The sequence below is a fragment of the Zootoca vivipara genome, chromosome 7 (genome assembly GCF_965207765.1).
Source record: "Zootoca vivipara chromosome 7, rZooViv2.hap1.1, whole genome shotgun sequence".
Classification (NCBI taxonomy): Eukaryota; Metazoa; Chordata; class Lepidosauria; order Squamata; family Lacertidae; genus Zootoca; species Zootoca vivipara.
Window position 1 is genome coordinate 48,641,237 of NC_142590.1, and position 23,116 is coordinate 48,664,352.

The 23,116-nt window shown below is 46.2% G+C and overlaps 1 protein-coding gene across 2 annotated transcripts in view; it reads right to left on the reverse strand.

Moving 5' to 3' along the window:
• The window catches only part of CELSR2 (cadherin EGF LAG seven-pass G-type receptor 2), a 124,285-nt gene that overhangs the window by 80,210 nt on the left and 20,959 nt on the right, over positions 1 to 23,116 (reverse strand). For both annotated transcript variants that reach the window (XM_060276996.2, XM_060276995.2), the window contains exon 2: positions 4,425 to 5,069. In XM_060276996.2, coding sequence (XP_060132979.2) covers positions 4,425 to 5,069 — 645 coding nt within the window. The remainder of the gene's footprint in view (positions 1 to 4,424; positions 5,070 to 23,116) is intronic.

Here is a 23,116-nt window from a genome sequence, read left to right on the forward strand (position 1 = left end):
GACACAGAGCAATGGATTCAAGCTACAAGAAAGAAGATTCCACCTAAACATTAAGAAGAACTTCCTGACAGTAAGAGCTGTTCGGCAGTGGAATTTGCTGCCAGGGAGTGTGGTGGAGTCTCCTTCTTTGGAGGTCTTTAAGCAGAGGCTTGACAGGCATATGTCAAGAATGCTTTGGTGGTGTTTCCTGCTTGGCAGGGCGTTGGACTGGATGGCCCTTGTGGTCTCTTCCAACTCTATGATTCTATGATTCTATGACCCTGGGGACCTAAAAGTGAGTTTTGGTTAACATTAGTTGCAATGGCATTCTGTGGAATATGCAATAGCATTCCTGTGGAACAGGAACTCACTGTTAGTCTTCTAGTCACACCAGCTACTATCCTTTCATGCTACTAATAACCCTCCCTGTTAACTTATCTGATACTTTTAATCCCATGGGGGATAGTATACAGGTGCTTATAACTTTTTGCTTATGGGGAGAAAAGCAGCCGGGGTGAGATTTCAAGCAAGATAATAAACAGAAAGGAAAGGGTCAAACCACTACTGTTTTCAGCTTCCCCAGTTGGTTTTGGTTTTTAGAACCAAGATTGGGGGAAGCTGATGACAGCGTACCATGCCTAGTTTTATGCAGACAACTGCTGCTGTGTAGGTGTCAAGAGAGCAAGAGATAAAGACGTGATCTAGAGGGCATATTTTAATGCTTCAACTCTAACTGTTGAAAAAGAAATGCAAACATTCCACCAGGCACAGGTATACAAAGCAACAACAATAATAAAAGAAAGATTTTTTCCAACAGTGTATCATAGCTGGGGGGCAAGTGGACTCGGCTACATTCAGAACAAAAGAGTTTAAGCTGCTCATCCTTATGCCAGATGCAAAAGCTACGTCTGTCTTTGAATGTGTTGAGGGAATGATATATATATCATCTGTACTTATTTTATTTCTGCATATTTAGTAATACCACTACATTAATTCATCTAAGATTTATTTCCATAATCGAGATTAAGGATGGAATTCAGCATCGCACTATGATTAATGTTCCGCCTGAACAAGAACCTATGCTTTCTAGACAGAATGACACCCCCTCTCCTCCCTGAATGCTGCTCTGGGGTTTCTCCTGACCCCTCCCCTCAAGCCAATTTTGGGGGTGCAAGCGGGGCAGAGGGCATTGTGCAAGCGGGAGTGCTTGTGCAACGTTTCTGCTGCAGTGGCTCTTTAGGTGAATCCTGCCCATATAAGTTTCTCAGCCTTGTTATTCAAAGTCAACATTCCAGATCAGCCCCTCACCCCACCCCAACCAGCCCATCTACCTTGCCTGTTAGGATGGAATAATGCATTTATTTAATTGAGGGGTTCCAATTCCTAGAGGTGGTTTAAATAAACAGAACAAGTTAATAATCAACAATAAAGAAAACACATGTTTCCTTGTGGCCCAGAACGTGAAGGTGGAAGAGCATGCAAGCTTCACTTCCACCAGTGGCAAGAACCGCTAAGCAGATGGTCGGGCCCAAATCCCAGTCAAGGCAAAGGGTGGCACAGAATTTGGAGGCCTTACAGAAAAAGCGGATCAGATCATCCCAGAGAAATGATGCTAGACCTGAGATGACTAGACAGAGACTCTGACAAGAAGCCTGCAAGGATCCCAGGTACGGCCAAGCAATTTGAGTGGGTGGGCCAGATGATCTGTAGGAGCAGGCGTGGGAGAAGATTTCACTCTAGGCGATTAACACAGGTGACAAGGGGGTGCACATGGGATTTTCAGACACACATCATGCAGAGGATTAGCGCCAAAGCTGGGATTTCTATTGGTGCTGGGGACCTAGCCAACCTCGCAGCAGTAATTCTCCTTCCCTTTCTTCTGCATTCTTCATAGTTGTGGGTGCAACAACCACACACACACACACTGCAAGTTGTGAACTTCCCGTTTGACTTGCAAAAAAAAACATACCACGGCACAGAACCAAGCTGATCACTTGACACTGGTACTTGAGAATTTAGGCTGTGTTCATATCCTTGGGATAACCCAATGGCAGGCAGCAGGCCACCAAAGTCACAAAGACGTCCTCTTTGTGGCATGGGAGGGGGAACCTGTAGTACCAGAAACCCCTTTCCTAGATCACACCGCTTGCAGCAACAGACCCAAGACAATGCACCTCCCTGTCTCCAATATTTTCAGGTAGGCTTTGCCCTCAGACCTCTAAGGCTCCTGCTATGCAGATCCATGTAAAACAGATGCTCTCTTCCCCCTTTCTGCCTTGGAGTCTCAAATTTCAGTGGTACCCTATGCAATGCCAAAATTAGATGCCCGCCCACCGCTTCCCGCGCTCCATTCTGAATCATAGTTGTGGCGTGCACTGCAGCGCCCCTGAGGCTCGGCACTCCCCTAAATCCACCTCTGGGGGTATGGAAGCAGAAGCACTGCAACTGCAGGGAGGAAGAGAGGAGATCCATCTCTTGTGAACCTATGAGCCTCCCCAGTCCTGGCAAAAATTGCCCCCTCCCCCAAGCACACACACACACTGCACTTAGGGAGGAAAGGCAATCGAAGTCATAGCTGGAGAGGGGTTGGTTAAATTTCCCCATATCCTGTAACTGCAATAGAAAGGGGAGGAATGGATTAAATTTGGATAATTCCCTGATGTGGCATTAAGTTAATTTTGTATATATTATAGACCAGGCATCCCCAAACTTTGGCCCTCCAGATGTTTTGGCCTACAACTCCTATTATCCCTAGCTAACAGGACCAGTGGTCGGGGAGGATGGGAATTGTAGTCCAAAACACCTGGAGGGCCAAAGTTTGGGGATGCCTGTTATAGACTGAGATATATTATAGACTGGAGGCAGGCAGGGCCATTTCTTTAAAAAGACTATTTAACTGGGAGAAGCTGCTATACCAATAGGTATACCAAGCATGCCGGCCAAGTGACCGAGAGGCACACACAGACAGGCAAACACATGCACACCCACACAAGACTCGTTTCCTATTGCTTTTATCTCTCAGCAATATGCAAGGGGTCAGGAGAGGAGAACTGCTCATTGTCCGTACTGGGAAAGCTATCGGTGAATCTGTAGCCAGCCTGCCATTGTCCAGCCCTTTGTGCAAAGAAATCCGGCTGAACTGGGGCACAAACAAGGGGCCATTCATATCCCGGCCGCTGCATCTGTTGTATCACAAACACAACAGAGCAGCAGGAATGCAAATAGCAGCAACACCCCGGGGCCAAGGCAGGCCCCCACTATGTTAAGCAGGCCGGCCCCAGAAAAGAAAAGGTCCATCCCAGCTAGCATTACGCCATCACGGAGAGGTCATCTTCCTGTGATCTAAAGCAGAGAACCATCTCAGGGAAACTTGCTGCCCTCCCCACCCCCAAAATGTGCTCCTAATATAGCCCAGCTCCAGACAACAAATAGCGTGGGTATCACATTCGCATCCCTCATTAACTGCCCTTCAGAGAAACATTTCTGCTCCTAAGCAAAGCGCAGAAAGGCAAGGGACTCCACAAGAATCAAGGCATTTTAAGAGAGAAAAGCAAAGGGAGATTTCTTTTGAGTTCTACCGTACCATTCCACCTAAGCACACACAATTTGGAAGGGGCAGAAGTCAGCACCTCAACCTGCAAAGCCAGGTTTGAAAACTTAGGTCCAATACCTGGTGAGATCTTAGAAGCCAGGAGGAGTCAGGTGAGGTGAGGTTGAGTGGCATTGACAGTGGCCAGGAGATGATGGGAGTGCTCCCATTACTGCCTTAGAAGTTGGGTTTCTGTTTCATTTTCTGGTGTGTTTCACACAGCTCTTTCCTGCCAGCTGTTCACATGAGCACAGCTTAAATTTGTTCCAGTTTGTGTACGCTCCACAGGTGTCGGCACGCCATCAACAGGCCAGGGATGCCTTTTCCCTATGCAAACATTTTCTCGCCTTCCCTAAAGTCTAATTAAAACATCTCAAGGACTCCTATCAGTGTGAAGTTGGCATCAAACAGGAGTAACTTGTAACAAAGTGTGGAATAATAAAGCATTTTGAATAACTGTGGGTTGTGTGAACACACATTAAAAACCTGAAAAGCAGTGAGTGCTCAGTAAACAGGAGTGTGAACCCAGCCCCTAGTGCTTAAGAGGAACAGAATAAGTTATGCAATGCTGTTAGTTAAAGAGGCGCAGCTGGGCTCAATTTACTTAACTGACACAATCTAAAGAATCCAGGTTTTCTAAGAGCAGAATTTAAGTTACTTTGGTACTGATCTTTCTTTCTTCTTTTTTTCTAATTAGAGGAGTGAATACACACACACAAAAAGAAAGAAAATAAATAAATGAATAAGCAGAAAACAGAAGGAAAAACCAGAGGATGAAAGAGAGAAGGAAGCAATAAGTTGTGCAAGGGGACAAATTGTTTATACTGCATGAGAAAAGCACAGCCAACACACTCACCTGTGTAGCCCTCTTGGCACTCACAGGTATATCCTCCCTCACGGCTCCGGCAGTGCCCGTTGCTACCACAGGGGTTGGAATAGCAGAGGTCAATCTCGGTCTCGCAGTAGTCACCGGTGAAGCCAAGCGGGCAGCGGCAGCGAAGGCCGTTGACTGGATGGATGGGGCGGAAAAGAATGGTGTCAGAGGAAATGAAGGGTGCTGAGCTGTCAAACTTCAGCACCGAGACGCAGCGCATGTAATTCTCGCAGGGCTCCCGCAGGCAAATGTTGTCGTCAAAGGGCAGGACTCGCTGCTCCGAGATGGCCGCCAGGAGTGTGCGGTTGAGGTACAGCCGCTCCTGCAGGTCCTCGGAGGGGATGTAGCGCCCGCCATGGGCCCCGTCCGGCAGCAGCACAGAGAGGCTGACGTTAAGGATTTGGGTGGCCTGCACATCCGTGTCGTTCTGGATGTTGAAAAGGACGACGTGGTCGCGGGAAGCGGACAGCACGGCCGCCACCCCTTCCAGGAAGAGGGCCAGCAGCGGGGAGAGGAAGCGCTCCTGGGACATGTTTTCCAGCCGCAGAGTGATGCTGTTGGTCAGCATCTCGTCGGTGATGATGGTCACCTGGAGAGTGCACTGGGCCGCCACACTGTGGATCCCATCTGTAGGAAAGCGAGGAGAGGAAAGAGTTAATGCTTCTTGTTCAGCACAGAGGAAGGTGCAGAGGTTCAAGCAGAGGAACCAGTTAGTGTCATGTGACAGGAGTGGAGACAGAGGAGTTCTGGCACTCACCATTGCCAAAACAAAGAGCAGAACACAGACTGCTCTGCTTCTTCTGTGTAGGGTAAGTCTCATGGCTTCAACCTGGCTACTCTAGTCCATCAAGGAGTTGACTCTACCCTCATCAGCAAGGAAGAGGAAGAGACCCATGTCTGGATGGCCACTGGAGACCAAGGGTGGCGCTAAGGAGACTGCTCTGTTCTCAATGAAAGCATCTCTGCTTGTCTTATGAAACCATCTCCCCTTCCACAGCACACTTTTTTGGGTGGTGTCTCCCAACCCCCTGGAGGCAATGGGGTGCTGCATAGGGGGAGGCTTTGAGGTCCCTCCCAACTTTATGTTTCTATGATCCATTTTTCCCCCTACACCGGCTTATAGTCTGTTTATTTCTGGGTGCAACTTAATGTGCTGTGGGTTTTATTAAAACAACAACAACAACAACAACAACAACAACAAATAAAGCTTTAAAGAGATCAAGATCAGGGTATTTGAAAAACCGCCTCCTTTCACCTGTCCATTACATTCACCTGAACAGCAGCCTGGAGGAACATTTTCAGCCCCTTGTGTAATTCCAGGAGGGTCTGCATTTTCCTTTCTAGCTATCACTACCTGATAACTACCAGTGTCAGACCAGGCACCCCTTACATTCAGGGGCATTTCAGGCATGGCCAAATCGCACGTATGCCATCTTGGGTTTCATCATGGAAGAAAAGCAGAATGTAAATGTAATTTAAAAAAATGAAACAGTCTAGATTCTTAGGGCAGAAAAGACATTTCAAAGAGACCTCAAGCTCATGAGTTTCCATATTACTTTCTCCCCTCTTACAGTTGATGTCCAGTTACAATGCCAGTGTCTGTTTTATTTATTTCTTACGTTTCTGAGATGCCTCATAAAATAAATTATCTAAGTGTCATATAGCATAAAAAGGAAACACGATAAAAACACACTACAATAAAACCACAGACACAAAACCAGAGTTGGGGGGGGGGGGAATACAATGACAAAACCAGCCAGTATGTATATAAATATACAAAGCCAGCATGATAAGATATACTATACAAGACAGAACTGAAACAGCCAACAAATAAATACGCTAAAACCACCATCCATACTGTAAGGACGTAAATCCAGATCTTAAAAGAACTAGGAGAACAGTAAAGACTTAACCTTGTGCCAAAAAGACAACAATGTGGGTGCCAGCCAAGCTTCCCAACGGAAAGCATCCCATCTGTGGGAGCACCGCCACCAAAAAAAGCTCTTTTGGGGAGAGAAGGCAGCAGAATCAGATGGTTTATTCCTTAGGTAATAGAGTCAACTGTTCTACTTCAGATGGCCATGGGGGGGGGGATCTTGTAATATTTCATTGTAGGTACCAAGTTTCTTGCAAATGAAAACCAAACCTTCGAATTCCCTGTCGATACAGGAAAACCACTACTATTCCATCCCTGATAAGTTGGTGTTTTTTTTTAAGGAAAGCACTCAAAAATGTCAGGGCTCCCTCAAATATGTTCCACCACCTCAGGACTCCTCCAACTCATTATCACCTCATTTGGCTGCATGTGCAGACCAGGACCAAATATGATGTGTGAAGTGATTCCATCACACTGTTGTGCTTCATTGTCACCTGCTGCTAGCGGAAAGAGAGAAAGCAATGATGTAATGTCGCACATAATGTTATATACTTGATCTTACAAGGGAGCAAGACACATTTCGCATCCGCTTCCACCCTCAGAGGCACTTCACCTGTTCCAAACAGGGAAGGTGACAAACAAGCTTTTACCCTGGGATTCTTCTGTAGGCGTTGGAAGGGCACCAAATATCCGAAAACATCCAAGAAACAGGGCTTTGCCCCCAAAACAGAACAGAATTTATTTTGAAGCGAGTTCCCAGAAGCCCCAGGCAGCCATTCCTCTCAGGAGCATGGTGCGACATATTTTTACACAAATGAATACTTGTCTAAAATTATTAAACACGTGGCGCCATCTTTCTGAGAGGAATATTCCAGAAATGCTGATAGGCAGAAATGTGGGGGCCCACCTTTAGTCGTAACGCAGCATGAAGCAATTCTCAGAAAACCAGCATTAAAAAAATCAAAATATGCCAAATTATCCAAGTAGTCCTTTCTAATTATTGCAGTCAGTATTTACTATTTGCAACCGTACTGGGCTAGATGGGACATCTAAGAAAGCTTTGTCACTTTTCCATTGCAATAAATTATGTCTGTGAGCAGATATAGTCTCCCACTCCTCCGATCCCTTAAAAGACCCTCCTCGCTCCACAATTCCTGATGTTGTGACCTGCTTCCATTATCCAACTGCCATCTCATTAATGAAACTCCTCCTGCTAGAGGAGCAGAGGGCCCCCTACCCTCTGCAAGAGGTCAGAGTCATTAACAGGGCACTGAGGTGAGGAGCAGGGGTTTTCTCGCAGAGCTTCTCTGCCGAGAGGAAAGATCTAGGCATGGTTTTTCCATTCACAGCTAGAACCTTCTTAACTTGTCCTGAAAGATCTGCTTTTAAATTCAAGTCAAGTTTCAGACTCACCTGGGGATCAGAAATGGCCTTGGCCATGCATCTGCATAAAAATTTACTCGGTATTTAGAGTGAGGGTTTATCCACACTTCCTCTTTTCCCACTGCTTTCCCCTGGGGAAACCGCTCTTTAGCGCTCAATTGCAGCAAACAGCAATCAAGTTTTCTGTGGATTGCTGTTTGTTCCGATTTAGAGCTAAAGAGTGGTTCTCCCTGTGAAAGGAGAGGGGCAAGGGGGAAATCACTTGGACCCTTGCCTGGAAAGTGTGTGTCAAGCGGAAAACCACTTGGCCCCATGCTTTCTAGCCACAGGGCGAGTGGAAGGCACTAGACTTACTGGGATGGTGCTCAGAAGCAATAGTGGGCTGGATGCAGGCAGCTAAACTGAAACTCACTCCCAACAAGACAGAGCAGTTGGTTGGTGGTCCAATCTAGGAAGCTATTCAACCTATTCTTAACAGGTTCACATTCCCCTCTTGTAGGATTGGGTTTGCATATTTGAATCTCTAATACTAGGTGTATCAAACAGGATACTAATAAAAAGATGCACAAACTCTTAGGAATACAAAAGGATATAAATGGATGACCATTGGAAGATAATCACAGCAAGCTCTGCCTGCACAGACAAAATACTACAGTAAAATACAGTAAAAGTTTTCCTATCCTTCTCCAAGAGGGACATGGCTATATCATCCCCTACTAATGTTTTGTGTTCCAGATCCATCTTTAGTGTGAATGAAATCCATATGCCTCTGGTGAGTCTAAATAGAAGGGAGTTTGCTGTACTACAGTGGAAAAAGTGGGTTTGTATCTGGGAAACCAAAGGTAGCATTTTGGTACTCATGAGGCTCACTAAAGCACCCAGAAGCTGCGGCCAATGAAAAGTGAGGCACTGAAAATGATGCATCCTTCGTAAGAGTGGAACAGGTAGCTCAGAGCAACAATACGGCAGGAAGGATGGTCCTTGTTTCTGTCCCTCCAGTGCTTGGCTCAAGCAAAGGGAAACAAAGGGAGGGGAGGAAAAACAAATGAGCTGCCTGGTCAGGAAGCAGGGGAGGAAACTCAGGCCATCCTGTTGTTAGCCAAAGGGCTGGAGCCAACTGGCAACCACAACTGGGAACTGAAGGTGTTCTGCGATACTGCACTGAACTGGCAAGTCTCCAGGTAACGACATTCCACACACAGAGGTACAACACCACCCTAACCACACACATGTGCGCCCGCATAGCTGGGGCCTTTCTTTTTTTGCTTATGCAATTCTGTAAAGTGCTAAGCACATAGATGCTGTTGGGGGGGGGGGAATAAAACGCAAAATAATTATAACAACAATAGCAATGACTACCACTACCAAATCAAAGACTTGGTGAGCACAAGATGACATAAAGCTGTTTCTCCAGAAGATATACAATTTCAGGACTATCAGTTCCCATGCCCAATTAAGCAGTAATGAACGCAATGCCTCCCCTCTCTCACACCTACAGATGCCACGGGGGGGGGGGTGTCCTCCCATCTCTTATCTGTTCAATCCATTCCACCTCCTAGCATATGAAACCAAAAGCAAAGATCGCTGAAGAAGAGACCAGCTGCTTGCCAGAAACAAGGAGAGGACATGCCCAGGTAAAACCAGGTAGCTACCACTGCTTCCTGCCCTGCAGCAGGTGAGAGAAAAATCAGGATATTGGCCTAGAAGACCCTAGCAGAAAGGCTTCTCCCTCTCCCTTCTCGCTTTCAAAGCAGGATGCAGTTGGTCTGTCCAGCCCTCCAGTTTAATCAAATACTGTCAATAATTAACTGCTTTAATCTCAGCAATGGCAGGAATCCACTGGTTGAGTAGATGCCAGGAGCTATAACTATCCCTGGAAACATGCCCCCCCTCCCCACACACACACACTGAAGAATTCCCTTGGGAAAGTGCCTCAACCCCCCCATCCAGTTTCGATTAGAGGCACTTCAGTTGTATTTCAGATTTTACTGTACATGGCACAAAGTGAAGAAGAGTCCAGAGCAGCAGCTCTCAAAGCCTGGACTAGAAATATAACTACAGCACCGTAGCCTGGGGTTAAGATGCTGAGCCCATTTCCACTAGGGTGGTCAGAAACTAGATTGGGATCTACTGGTAGATGTCTGGGCGATTTGCAGTGGATCAACAAGGACTTCCAACTCTCAGGAGGAATAACAAAATGACTTTTCCCATCTTAATTACACTGCTGAAATGAAGAAAGGGAATCAGGGGTGGGCTTTTGTGCGAAAGGACTATAGAATCAGTCCAGATCTGGTATTGAAAACCAATTCCTAGCACCTCGTTTCGTTTTTTCTAATTTCTATTTTTGGGGTTGTCTAATTCTAAGGTTGGCAGATCTTTGGTTTATAGGAAAACCAGGCAAGCCTGAGGTTTGCCCACCTCTTGCCTAAACTTCTGATCCACAGATGAAAATACCTTCGGGGGAGGAAGACCAGGGGTCTTGGAGCCAGAACTTCTGGAACGGAGGAGAAAGATAACTTTTTCTATTAAAAAATGTTTCCAACAAAGAAATGAAGATCCGCAGAACTAAAAGAATCCAGCTATTTAGTCCAAGAGAATCTGTCAAGGCAGAAGCTTCAGAATCCTGCCGGCTGGCAGCCTCTACCTGGCAACTGCTTAATGCCATCCATCAAATGAATCTTAAGGCTGCTGAGGCCCATTCCACCAGCTTCTGCCTTACAAACTGAATGTGGATGAAACCCTGCAATTATTTAGCTACATGCTGCCAACAGAATTCCAGGAGGGAAGGGGGTGGAGGGCCAAACAACGTGTGGCAGAAGCAGACACCTGTGTATAAACCAAGGACTGCCACAATGGCATAGAATGAAGGTTAAAGGGTCTCATTTTAAAATGAAAGTGGGTGGGGTGAAGGGCACCAAGCTCCCCCAGGCCGTGGCTTGATAGCCAGGCTCTGATACCGGAAATGAGCCCAGCCGTCAGAAGCAGACGCAAGCTGCAGAGGGTTCTGCACTCATTCATATGCCCTTTTTGCTGGGGATGGGGGACACACAGACATCTTGGTTTCTCCTTGCGGCAAATCAAGGTTTAAACACTGCCACTGTCGGTGTGGCCGTGAAGCTGCAGAACTCAGGAAGAACCATCTCCAAGAGATAAGCCTGTTTTACGTTACACAGCCATATGTGTTGCAAAGTGCCAACCGATGAGGCTGTCCTTCTTGAATGCTTTCGTGCATTTCGGAAGTGGCATCGTCTCTCATCTCTGATTTCCTGCTGAAATTCTTGTTTTCCTGTCTGTCTCAAAACTCATTCAATTTCCTCTGTGGGAACTAACCTCCAGATGGTTGCTGTTTGTAGTACTGTAGTCTGGGGAGGGAGATTTGGAGTTTAGAAACCTTTAAAATCTGTTTTGGAAGACAACGAAGGATGTTGCACAAGCCTCCTTAGGCATGGGGTTCTCTACAGAGGAAGGGCATTAGAAATCCGGTTCACCCACAGGTTAGGCTGAGAGGCAGTGACTGGTCCAAAATCATCCAGTGGGCTTCATGGCTGAGTGGAGATTTGAACTCTAGTCTCCAAGCACTATGCCACACTGGCTCCTTGAAAGCATGGAGAGCTGCCACATGGCAAGGGAGACAGTAACTGGCTGGTAAGGCAGTTCCAAACAGTTCTGTAAATCTTTATAACCCAGGAAAGGTCCAGGTTTCTATCTGTTGCACAATACCTTCCTGCATCTGAAGAAATGGGCTCTAGCCCATGAAAGTTTACAATACAATAAATCCGTTAGTCTTAAAGGTGTCACGAGACTCTTTGTTGTTTTCACTGAGACAGACAACATGGCTACTGCCCTGGACCTTAGGATATCTATCTGTCTCTCTGTATGTCTGTCTCTCTGTCTGTCTGCTGCCTGCCTGCCTGTCTGCCTGCCTGCCTGCCTGCCTGCCTGCCTATCTATCTATGCCCTTCTTACACTAATATTACCAGTACTTCTCTTGAGTCAGCTACTGGAATGATATCAAGGCACTTCCAAAAAAATTGGAATGACTATGTACTACCGGTACTTTATCTCTTCCACCCCAAACCTCTCCTAATGTTGGTACTGCACTCTAGTTAACTGCCAATTCTGTAATGTTTCCTTCCTGATTTTAGGCTTGTGGAGATGTGACTATCAGGGATGGGTGCTGTTGTTTTTTAAAGGATATTTGTCACCATCATGACAGTTGAAGGCACTTCAAAATGTCAAAAGCAAAAGGAAAATTAAAAGAAGCGAACAAGCTTCCATGACAAAAATGAAAAGATATATTTGTAGGAGGGGGGTGGGATAAGATGTAAGAATGGGCTAGAACTGTGGGTCACTAGGATTAACAAGCCCAATGCCGAGAGGGCCCTGGGCTGTTAAGAGTCTAGTCTAGATTCAGCATTATGATAAGATGCATCTGAACAGCTGCCTGGGGCAGCACTTTGCAGGGACAGTGCTCAGTAAGTCATACATTATATACACAGAAATACATTTGCATCTTGGGGGGGGGGGAATCACAGCTTGGAATTCACAGAAATGCTGTGGGATGGGCGAGGGAGGGAGCAAAGGCTCTCCAGCAGAAAGCCACAGCCTGACAGCCAGCAAAGTGAAGGAACTCACTTGGAGCACAATGTCAAGCCATGGCAATAACTTACAGGTCATGGTGTATGGAGGAAAGAGAGGGATTTAATATTTTGTCTAGGACACCCCATTGGAAAGTGAGCACTGATCCGTTCAAATGAGGTGGCACCCCCCCCCAAGAGTAAAGGACTGCTGTGTTCTTCCTATCTATGAACACATCTCTGATTGTTTGATTCAGGACTTTTTCCTTGAACCTGATAAAAGGAATAGAACCTGTGGCAGATGTGGGAATCTGTGCCCCTCCACAGCTTGCAGAAGTCCATCAGCCCCAGCCAACATGGCCAATGGTCAGAAATGATGGGGGTTGTCATTCAAGAACATCTGGAGAGCCACAGGTTGCCCACTCCTGCTCTAAAGCAAGATTAATCCCTCTCGCCCACCCTTAGATCACACTGGAATATAGTCATTTTCAATGACCAACACTCAAACTGCCTCATCCTAGACCTAGTGGAAGGCTGTTCCTTGGTTCTGTTTGCTCCTTGTATAGTGCCTCAGCCTTCACTGGAAGCAATGCCTTGTGCATGCAGAACCTCAATCTCTGCCTCTCTAACCTTGCAACTGTATACACATGACCAACACCCCGGTAATAAGAGAACACCACCAGGGAATTTTGGTTGGTGCATAAATCCTTAACAGTGTAATGACTATGCTGAGTCAACTGGAGTTAATTATAATAATAACTACAACACCAACAGTAATTAAGCTCTATTTCCCTCTGAAAACAGCCTCCTTGCGGTGTTTAGTGAATATTTCTGCTAAGCAGATAGGGAGTCTATTTCCCATCCAGTTCAGAAAATGTAGAACTGGGCGGAGATGAAAAACTCCCCTCATTCTCCAGCAACTCCTAGATTGCCTATTTCACAACCTACACTGGAAAGCCAGATTGCATCCTTTCAGTGAAATGGGTGATTGCTTTGGCCTCCTGGGACATGCAAAAAAGGCAGCAGTTTGGATTGGGGTCCAGAACCTATGGCACTCCAAAGGGTGTTAGCATCCAACTCCCATCAGCCCCAGTCTGCATGGCCGATGGTCAGGGATTATGGGAGTTGTAGTTCAGCAACATGGGGAGGTCCATAGGCTCCCTACCTCTGCCCTAGATGCTCAGGTAGCAAGAAGAATGGTTTTTGTGGTTGCTTAATGCTAACTATACACTTGAGTGCTCCTGGGAGCTCCCTGCCTCACAGACACCCCCTTCCTTGATACACATGAGGCTCTATAATAACCTCCCTACTGATGTGTGGGTGGCTTTACCTATCCTATGTGCGGCCTGATCAACCATGGATGATTTATGGTAGTTCTTAAACTGTCCAGAGATTTCTTCTTGGCTCATATCCTCATCTAAACAAGACTTAAGAATTGTTAGGCAGACAAGAATTAATACGACACTATCCATTTCCTGGAGTTTTTGTGCTTCAATTCCTTCAACTCTGGCCATCCAGAGAGACAGTCCCATGATACTTCCTAAGATCTACATGACAGCTAATCAAACTGCCTAGCATAAGGCATCTAGGACCTCCAAGGACAGATTTCCACTTGGATGCAAAAATGACCTTTCTGCTTTCCTCACCCTAGGAATATCTCAAAACAGCCTCATGGCAAACCACTCTGAGCCATTGTCCCCTCACAGATGCCCGAACATGGGAGGACTCTCCTGCTGACAGTCCGCAATATTGGCCTTTGCTGAACTGTCATGTAAACTGAGACCCTCCTGTCTGAGAACAAAGGTGAAGTTGAATTCTTTCCCACTACGCTTCTCCCCGCAGCCCGCCCACCTTTCGGGAAAAGATGGCTGCTTCACCACAGCTTCAGGGTCTCCATGGCAACAACTACTAAACAAAGCATCTAGAGGGGCTGGACTTTTTCCTTGAGACACAGAAAGGGAAAGAGGCAGACTTGGCAATGCTGCACTCAGCACCTCCTCTGACAAAGATGATGTTCCCAGCTCAGAGAGGGCGAGGGACCCTGTAGCTCACCTGTCAGCTGACAACAGGACCATGTAAGGGCTTCCTCTTCTTTTTAAAGTTGCATTTTTGTGACTGAACAAACTAATAAACAGCAAACACGGTGACAGCGATAATGAAAACAGGGAAGGCTCTTGTGACACCTTAAGGACTAGCAATTTTATTATGGCTTAAATTTTCATGCACTACATCATCAGATGCATGCAGTTCAGGTATATACATGGTTGGGCCGGGCTGGTGGGGCGATTGTAAACACTGAGGTCAAGGGGAAATAAAAGGCAGGAAAGTACAGACTGTGATAATTACATAATGGGGAAAAATAGGCATCCTGGAATTGGTAAGCCAATTAACACATATAATGTGCAAAAAAGAGAGAGCATTTGTCTCAGTTCAGTGCACAAGTGCTCAAACTGAACCTCTTCATGTATTGCAATTCAGCCCTTTCACATTATATACCTGACAGCTAAGGCTTTGGTCTAACACAGCATTAAGTAAGCGTCCAGGGGTTCCCAAAATCCTCCAGAGCCAACTTGAAGAAGGCAAAAGGCATGCGTAGCAAGAGGAGAAAAAGTCCTGTGGCACAAATGGAAATCATTGCACCAACAGAACAGTTACTTATTGCTGTACTGGATAATGCAAAAGGATCTCACTCCATGCATCTGAAGAAGTGGACTGCAGTCTACAAAAGCTGCTGACATAATATATTTGTTGATTTTGCTGCAAGAGACTAACACAGCTACCCCTCTAGAAACAATACTGAAAATACAAAACAACATACGTTATTTGTATCGATTACTACAATACCCAATGTTCTTTCTTCTTTGCAGTATGCTTGTTAGTCCAGTTATTTGCCTATTCTCATGCTGCTGCTTCCATTCCCATGGGTCAGTCCTGGGAGGCTGGGGGTTGAAGTGCATAGAATAGGGTGGTGTTGTGATTTAGTGTGTTAGAATTTGGCCGGGAGACCTGGGTTCATTCCTCTAATCAGCCATGTGGCATGTCTGCAATCCTATGCACAGTCAACCACTGTGTGCCACTGAACACTTCTAGTTGCATAAGTTAAATTTGTACACTGAGCTGTAACAAAAGATCTGAGCTGGCTAAAATACAGTCTTCAGCTTTCAATTAGAAATGCAAACAAGTTTTCAAAGAAGGATTTAAACCAATAGCATGAAGTGGGAAAGAAGTATGTAGCCTCTGTCTGATTATTTTCATCATTCTCCAACTGCCTCTATGACAGAGTCTATGCTAAACTGTCACAAGCAACAGCAAAACTTGAAAGCCTCATTATCACCTCAGTTGGTTCCCAGAGCAAGGAGGACCCAAGAATTACCCTGGCAGATGGCAGCATCACTCCTGCTCTGAGAAATGTCCTAGAGCTTCACTTTCTTGCCTGTCTCCTGCCTGCATTCCCACTACACTACACCACACCACTGCACCATGAACTATTACTTCTCTTCCATTATAAGCATTGTTTTAAGAAGCTAGTTGTCATCTTCAAGAATAAGAGACAAAAAGAGACAATGTGGTATCTTTCCCCAAACTGACTTCTGATAGCAAACTTTCTTTGCTATCAAGCAGCATGAACAGGTTGCTAATCTCAGCTTAAGTAAATACAACAAATATTTAAGCTACAAAAACACAGCAGCCTAGTCACAAGTTATTTAACACTTCAAATCCAATGCACAGCATTATGTGTCTAAGAGTGCGATCCTATGCATGTTATCTCAAAAGCAAGGCCAGCTGTGTTTAATGGGACTTATTCTAACTCAATGATGTCACTCTGAAGACTAATGAGGATCATTGAATTGCCACTCTTAACTACTTTATCTCAAGTCATTAAACCCTGCCTAGGACTGTGAAAGCTTCAGGTCTATAAACAAGGGGTGACTACTCTATGAGACCCAGAGCTATTGTTGAACTCCAATTCCCATCATTCCTGACAACTGGCAATGCTGGCTGGGGCCAATGAGATTTGGAGTTCAACAATATATGGAGGGTCACTGGCTCTCCACTACAAACTTAATGAGCATTTCCTATTTGATAAATACAAGGAATCCAATTCAAAAACATATCCATAGAGAGCCAGTGTGGTGTAGTGGTTAAGAGCGGTAGACTCGTAATCTGGGGAGCCGGGTTCGTGTCTCCGCTCCTCCACATGCAACTGCTGGGTGACCTTGGGCTAGTCTCACTTCTCTGAAGTCTCTCAGCCCCACCCACCTCACAGAGTGTTTGTTGTGGGGGAGGAAGGGAAAGGAGATTGTTAGCCGCTTTGAGACTCCTTCGGGTAGTGATAAAGCGGGATATCAAATCCAAACTCTTCTTCTTCTTCATCCATGAGATCAGAGACAAATGGGAGAAAATGAAGAGAGGTAAAGTGATGACAAGTCAAAGGCAATTGGCTCCTTAAAACCTTGATGCAAAACAGAAGACAGTAATGTGTTTGCTTGAATTAATGCGTTTAGAACTTACTGGGAGCTCTTAATTCACACCAGCGTTTATCTTAGCAGCGTTTATCCAGATGCACCAGAAGTATTTACTGAGAACGGGCCTCTGAGCCCATCTGACAAATATGAGCCACTGAAAGTATCTCATGACGAGTAGCCATTGATATGAATGTGTTTAATTCCCTTTTAAAGCTGTTCAAGTTGGGGGCCATCACTCCATCTTCTGGAGCAAATAGCATAGTTTAATTTGTGCTGTGTGGGGAAAAGTTTCCTTTTGTTTGCCCTGAATTTTCCAACTTTCAGCATCACTAGATGCCCCTGGGTCCTAGTATTATGGCAGAGATGATAGATAGATAGATAGATAGATAGATAGATAGATAGATAGATAGATAGATAGATGATAGATAGATGAGAGAGAGAGAGAGATCTATTTTCTTCACATCATGTATAATTTTAAATGCCTCTAACACGTCCCTCCCTGCTCAAGTCTTTTTCTAAAACTTCACTTTCCCAGAGGAAGAAGCAAACATGGTGCTGAAACACAACTTCCACCAGCCTCAACCAAATGGCCAATGATCAGAGATGATGGCAGTTGTAGTTCCCCATCCCTGTTCAAGATGATGGGTCCCATGCATTCATACTTTATGTTCCATGGTACTCCCCACTATTTAAGTTGCTGGAACAAACCTCGGAAATATATCATAGTTAGAACCAGCTAAAAATTGTCATTTAATTTATTTTTATGCAATTGCTCATCTGTCGTGAATCAATTAATAAATATCTTGAATTCCAAACCTGAAATGGATGGAAGAGCTTTGCCTGGACGCAGTCTCCCCTGTGGGCTGGCTGCTCAGACCTAAGGTGCTTGGTTACTAGAAGGGAACAGACCCCTTAAAGATGCCCCAAGTCTGAATCCCCTTGTGTATTGAGCTAATAATACATGGGTGGAGGTAGCTCTGTTCATGAGTAAACAGCACAATGTCCTGACTCACTAGGGCAGGCATCCCCAAACTGCGGCCCTCCAGATGTTTTGGCCTACAACTCCCATGATCCCTGGCTAACAGGACCAATGGTCAGGGATGATGGGAATTGTAGTCCAAAACATCTGGAGGGCCGAAGTTTGGGGATGCCTGCGCTAGGGCATGTGTTCCCTCCATAACATAAGCATCAACGCACCACACATTTTGAGATATTCAAGCTCGTATTCTATAAGGTGTGTCAAGCAGCACACAACTGATTAATTTATTTCACAGAAACAGAGATGATGGGCGCCAAAAGGCCACAGACTCCCAAGGTCCTGCCCCCAAAATAAGGTTCCCCCACCTAGGTACCTGCATCTGCAAGATGCAATTGAGAACAAAGTATGTCACAAGCAAAGGGCAGGTACACAGTGGAAAAGGTGCCCGCAGAGCCTTTTGTAAGCTACTCATTCGTAATTCAAGGACAATAAAAGCTGCATTGAAGTGAAAGGAGTTCTGCATTACAAATTCAAACGCGGTGAATTAATTGCACATTAACAAATTAATGAGTTATAGATTCTTGAATGATTAACTGTGAATTATTTGAGTCATGAGAGTTGTTCACAGCAGAGTTCATTTACTCAAAAGAAACTGAACCTTCTTAAAAGCACTTTGGTATATTTTTCTTTAAAAAGGGAAAACCTGGTTTTGTTTCAAACACTTGTTTATTCCAGCTCCTGCGATGGCATGGGGTTGTTTCCAATTACGTCTTACTCAACACAGACCCTTTGAAATTGATGGGCCAGTATTCGTCATGTACATTTATTTCAATAATTAATACTCTCAGTATCCTGAGAACAACTAACATTGGATTGAACCCACAAGCTCAGAAGTTGCCAACATCACCAGTGACACAGCTCTCCCCTTAAAAAAATGGTTATGAATCTAGGCAATCCATTTCCCTAAATCTGAAGTAGGACCATGACCTGAGGTATAAATAGCTCAGGTGGTAGAGCATGGGACTCTTAATCTCAGTGTTGTGGGTTCGAGCCCCAAATTGGGTGAAATATTCCTGCATTGCAGGGGGTTGGACTGGATGACCCTCGGGGTCCCTTCCAACTCTAAAAGTGACTCTGGGACACATTTTTCAGCCCAAGGGTCACATTCCCTCATGGGCAAGCTTCCAGGGGCTCTAAAGGCAAAAGTGGGCAGGGCAACAGAGACTACCTTTTCCCCCTTTTTTACAGTAGGCTACATTCCAGACATACAACAAATCAGGAGGCTTCTTCACAAACACATACATACACAGAGAGAGGAAGGTGCTTTATGCTACATGAGATCATTGGTTCACCCTTCTCAGTATTGTCTACACTGCTAGCAATGGCTCTCCAAGGTTTCAGGCAGGGAGTCTTCTCCCAGCCCTACCTGGGGGTGTCAGGGATTGAACTTGGGACTTTCTGCATGCAAGGCAGATGCCCTACCACTAAGCTACAGCGCTTCTCCATACCTCTGTGCAGCAAGAGGCATTGCCACTGATCAAGGAAACGTTCTGGACAGGCAGAAGCTCTTGAGGAGGATACAGGGTTGGGCTGCTGAGGAATGCTGTCTGTGGTGAATCCCAAGGGCCAGATAGGCTGGCAGGAGGCAGGTGTCAAGCCTTTGGGCCTGAGGTTCCCCACCCTTGCCAACACTAAGTTGAACCCACCCACCCTGGCCATCACATGGCAGCTAACTTAAATGCATATCGGATGCTGTCAGGGGTGAGAGGAAAAGGTGAGGGCAACCAAGGCAAGTGGAGGATGATGAGCCACAGCTACATCCCTCCATTGTCTCACGACATCCTAGATGCTTATGGGGCAAACTCCCCATCTGTGCAGGATGCCAGCTAGGCTAGGAAGAGGACAAGAGCCTCAGCACCATTTCTGCAGGGGGGGAAAATCATAGAATTGTAGAGTATGGCATGAAAATCAGTATCCAGAACAGATACCCATTTATCTGGCACATGATATACAAATTCTGCCAAGATTAGAGAATGCAAGCCAAAATTCTTTTCAATGGCATTTGGCTCATGTTTTGGAAATTCACTTTCAAAGAATCATAAATATGGTTCTGCTCATACGCACCTCCCCAAGCTTTTTAGGCACAGGTATGTGTTTTCCCAGTCAGGGTCCAAGCACTTTTTTATATTAAAAAATGCTGCAGGAAAACCTGTTCTTTAACACTGAATCAGTACAAATGGTAATTCAGGTTTCCTGCAGACTGCCATTTGCTCCAATTCAGAGGTAAAGAGCAGGTTTTCGTGGAGAAAGCGCTGGGGATTAAGAGAGAGAGAGAGAGAGAGAGAGAGAGAGAGAGAGAGAGAGAGAGAGAGAGAGAGAGAGAGAGCGCACTTGGACAAGGAGTGTTAAAGTGCAGACCTGTGCCTACAAATGAGGAGCAAAGGTAAGTGTCTATGAGCCCTTAGAGCTCATTCATACTTCTACATGTCCTGTGCCTAGAAAGCATGGGTCCAAGTGGTTTCTCCCCTGCCCTGTTCCTTTCCCAGGGAAAACTCGCTCTTTAGCTCTAAACTGGAACAAACAGCAATTCACAAGAAACCCAAATTGCCATTTGCTCTGACTGAGTGCTAAAGAGTGGTTTTCCCCAGGGTAAAGCAGCAGGACAAGAGGAAGTGTGGAAGAGAGTTGTTGGGGGGTCAGACCAGGAACATTTGGTTCTGTGTGCAGAAGTCATTGTGATCTGTGGTCATGAGGGCATCAAGGCCCCACTTTCAATACTGTTTGCACCTGCAAAACTTTCAGGACAGTCATGCTGCTTTGTTACCGGTCAGTGGACATCCTCTAACTTCCCGCTGGAGTCCTTAAGCTTTTTTGTATTTCTTGTCCCACTTTTGTTGCGCTCTAGTGCAAGAATGCTCCCCTCCCCAGACATCAATAATGGAATAGTATTGGTGAAGCACCACAGAACAACTACTAACTAGAGTGGCGTGTGGGCAGTCCAATATAAATCCCCTCACTAATGCACGATTTTTGCATCAATGAACACCCCCATGAGAGCTTCAAAGCACAGACCTATGCCTAGAAATGAGCAGAAAAAGAAAGTAAGTGTGGATGAGCCTTTAGGGCACATTTGCCCACCCCCAAAAAACACCAGTCTGAAGGAACCTTTAGGCACTCAGCTCTTAGTTCACCTCTGATAGCTCCCTCACTACTACTACTGCCGCCACCATCTCTCTCTCTCTCTCTCTCTCTCTCTCTCTCTCTCTCTCTCTCTCTCTCTCTCTCTCTCTCTCACACACACACACACACACACACACACACACTATACCTTTAGATCAGGCATCCCCAAACTGCGGCCCTCCAGATGTTTTGGCCTACAACTCCCATGATCCCTAGCTAACAGGACCAGTGGTCAGGGATGATGGGAATTGTAGTCCAAAACATCTGGAGGGCCGAGGTTTGGGGATGCCTGCTTTAGATCAACCTCGAGGACCCCCTTTTTTGCTCCCCATCCTCTTGATCCTGCAAAGGACCATGAATATCTGCAAACAGCGGACTCAGGAGTGCTGTTCTCGTAACAGCTAAAGGGCTCTTGAGCTGGAGAATGCGTGCCTCAAATACTCGAGACAGGAGTGGCTGATAATCCCTTCTCTTTCGACGGGAAACTTTTGTGCCCCTTACGCTCTGCCTTGTTCAAGCTGCCAGGAGAAAATGAACCAAAACACAGAGGATTAGAGGAGTGAGAGGTGTGAGGGAAGAGAGCTCAGGGGCTGGACTTCTGAGGGAGGGTGGGAATATATACAGGAAGCCCAAGGCCAAAGTGTCCATGTAGCTGTGATGTGGGTTTGGGTGGCATCCGCCCAAGAGACCTCCAGCCATCTGCCTGGCTGCAGCCAAAGCTCCAGCAGAAAATCTACATGTGGTTTCCCCGCATTGTTTGGTGAAGGGTACTAGCTGCCATGGCAACGGCTGGAGCCCAGCTTGGCCTGTCAGGCATGAAGGAAAAGCCATGCTCTTTGGCAGAGGTCCCGGGCGATACTTTCCTTCGGGAGAGAGCCCTTCTGCTGCCCACCCACAACACATTCCAAGCCAGGAGAAGAGGCTCTCCAGGACGCTCTTGGGCCTTAGCTGGGATTCCAGCAACCTTGTTCTCTCTTTCCCGGTTCGTTTTTGCCAAAAGGCTGCACCTTGTTGGAAGAAGGAAAGCCTTTCACACCAAACTTACAGCTTGGTAAAGGAAGAATCAGAGAGGTGGTTGTGGTGGACAGGAGTCAATACCAGGATAGTAGAAAATTGAGGGTGGAATTCGATATCACGCCAAGGCGATATTTCTTCCATTGTAAGCATTTCTGCTTACCAGGTGGAACCATCTCCCATCTTTTCCCACCATTCTGTTCTGGGAATTTTCCTGACCCTCCACAGCAGATTTGGGGGAGGAGAGAGAAGGGAACTCCACTCAAAGGTGGAACTAGCTGCTCCGGCACATGCTGCGCACCTGGGGGTGGGGCTAGCTACCTACGGGGGTAGGGCGAGCGGTGAACTTCCCAAGGGGGCGGGGCAGCGATGTCACCCCCCCTCAGGGATGACACCCGGGGCGGACCGCATCCACCGCACCCCCTTCCTCCGCCAGTGACTCCACTGTGCTAGCAGGAGTACTTGGTGAGCTGAATCCAGCCCAAAAGTCCCAGAACGTTGTCCTAACACATTCAAGACATGCGTTTTATTATGCTTGTTATCTTTCAATCACCTCATTGCAGCATACATAGGGCACCAATTCCAATCCTTCCATCAAGCCCATGGCAATCCTCAATGGCCTCCCCCCCCTTCCCCCAGTTGCCATCTGGCCTCCTGAATCCAGATCAGCGTCACTGATGAGATGCACTATGTTCTGCGAGCAACCCTCTTCTTCCTTACCCCTATAACTCTGAAGGGGAGGTCTGGAGCTGCCCAGAAAACATCGGCCTCACCTACGGGACCAAAGATAGATGAGCCCTAGAGCCCGTGCCACGACTGACTGAGAGCCTTCTCTATTCATGTTCCATGACTCTGGTGTGCTGCTGGACTCTCTCCATGCCATGACACCGAGAAAAACTGCATGCCACTAAGGCACTGTTGATAAGCCAGCTTCCCCAGATGCTACCCTGTAATTGTCTGGAGAAACTGTGGGAAAATCAAGGGGATTTGCTACTGGGCGCGGGGGAGGCAGAATCCCATTAGAAGAGCAAAGCATGAAATCCGGAGAGATAGAGGGTTGCAGAATTTGCAAGATGCGTCCCGGCACAGACATGGGTTAATTAGGGATCTAGGTTCAAAGGGAGTCAGCAGAAGCAATTAAGATTAGTCCACAAATGGGGTCTGTACAAGCAAGAATGGCAGAAGCACATATACGTGGG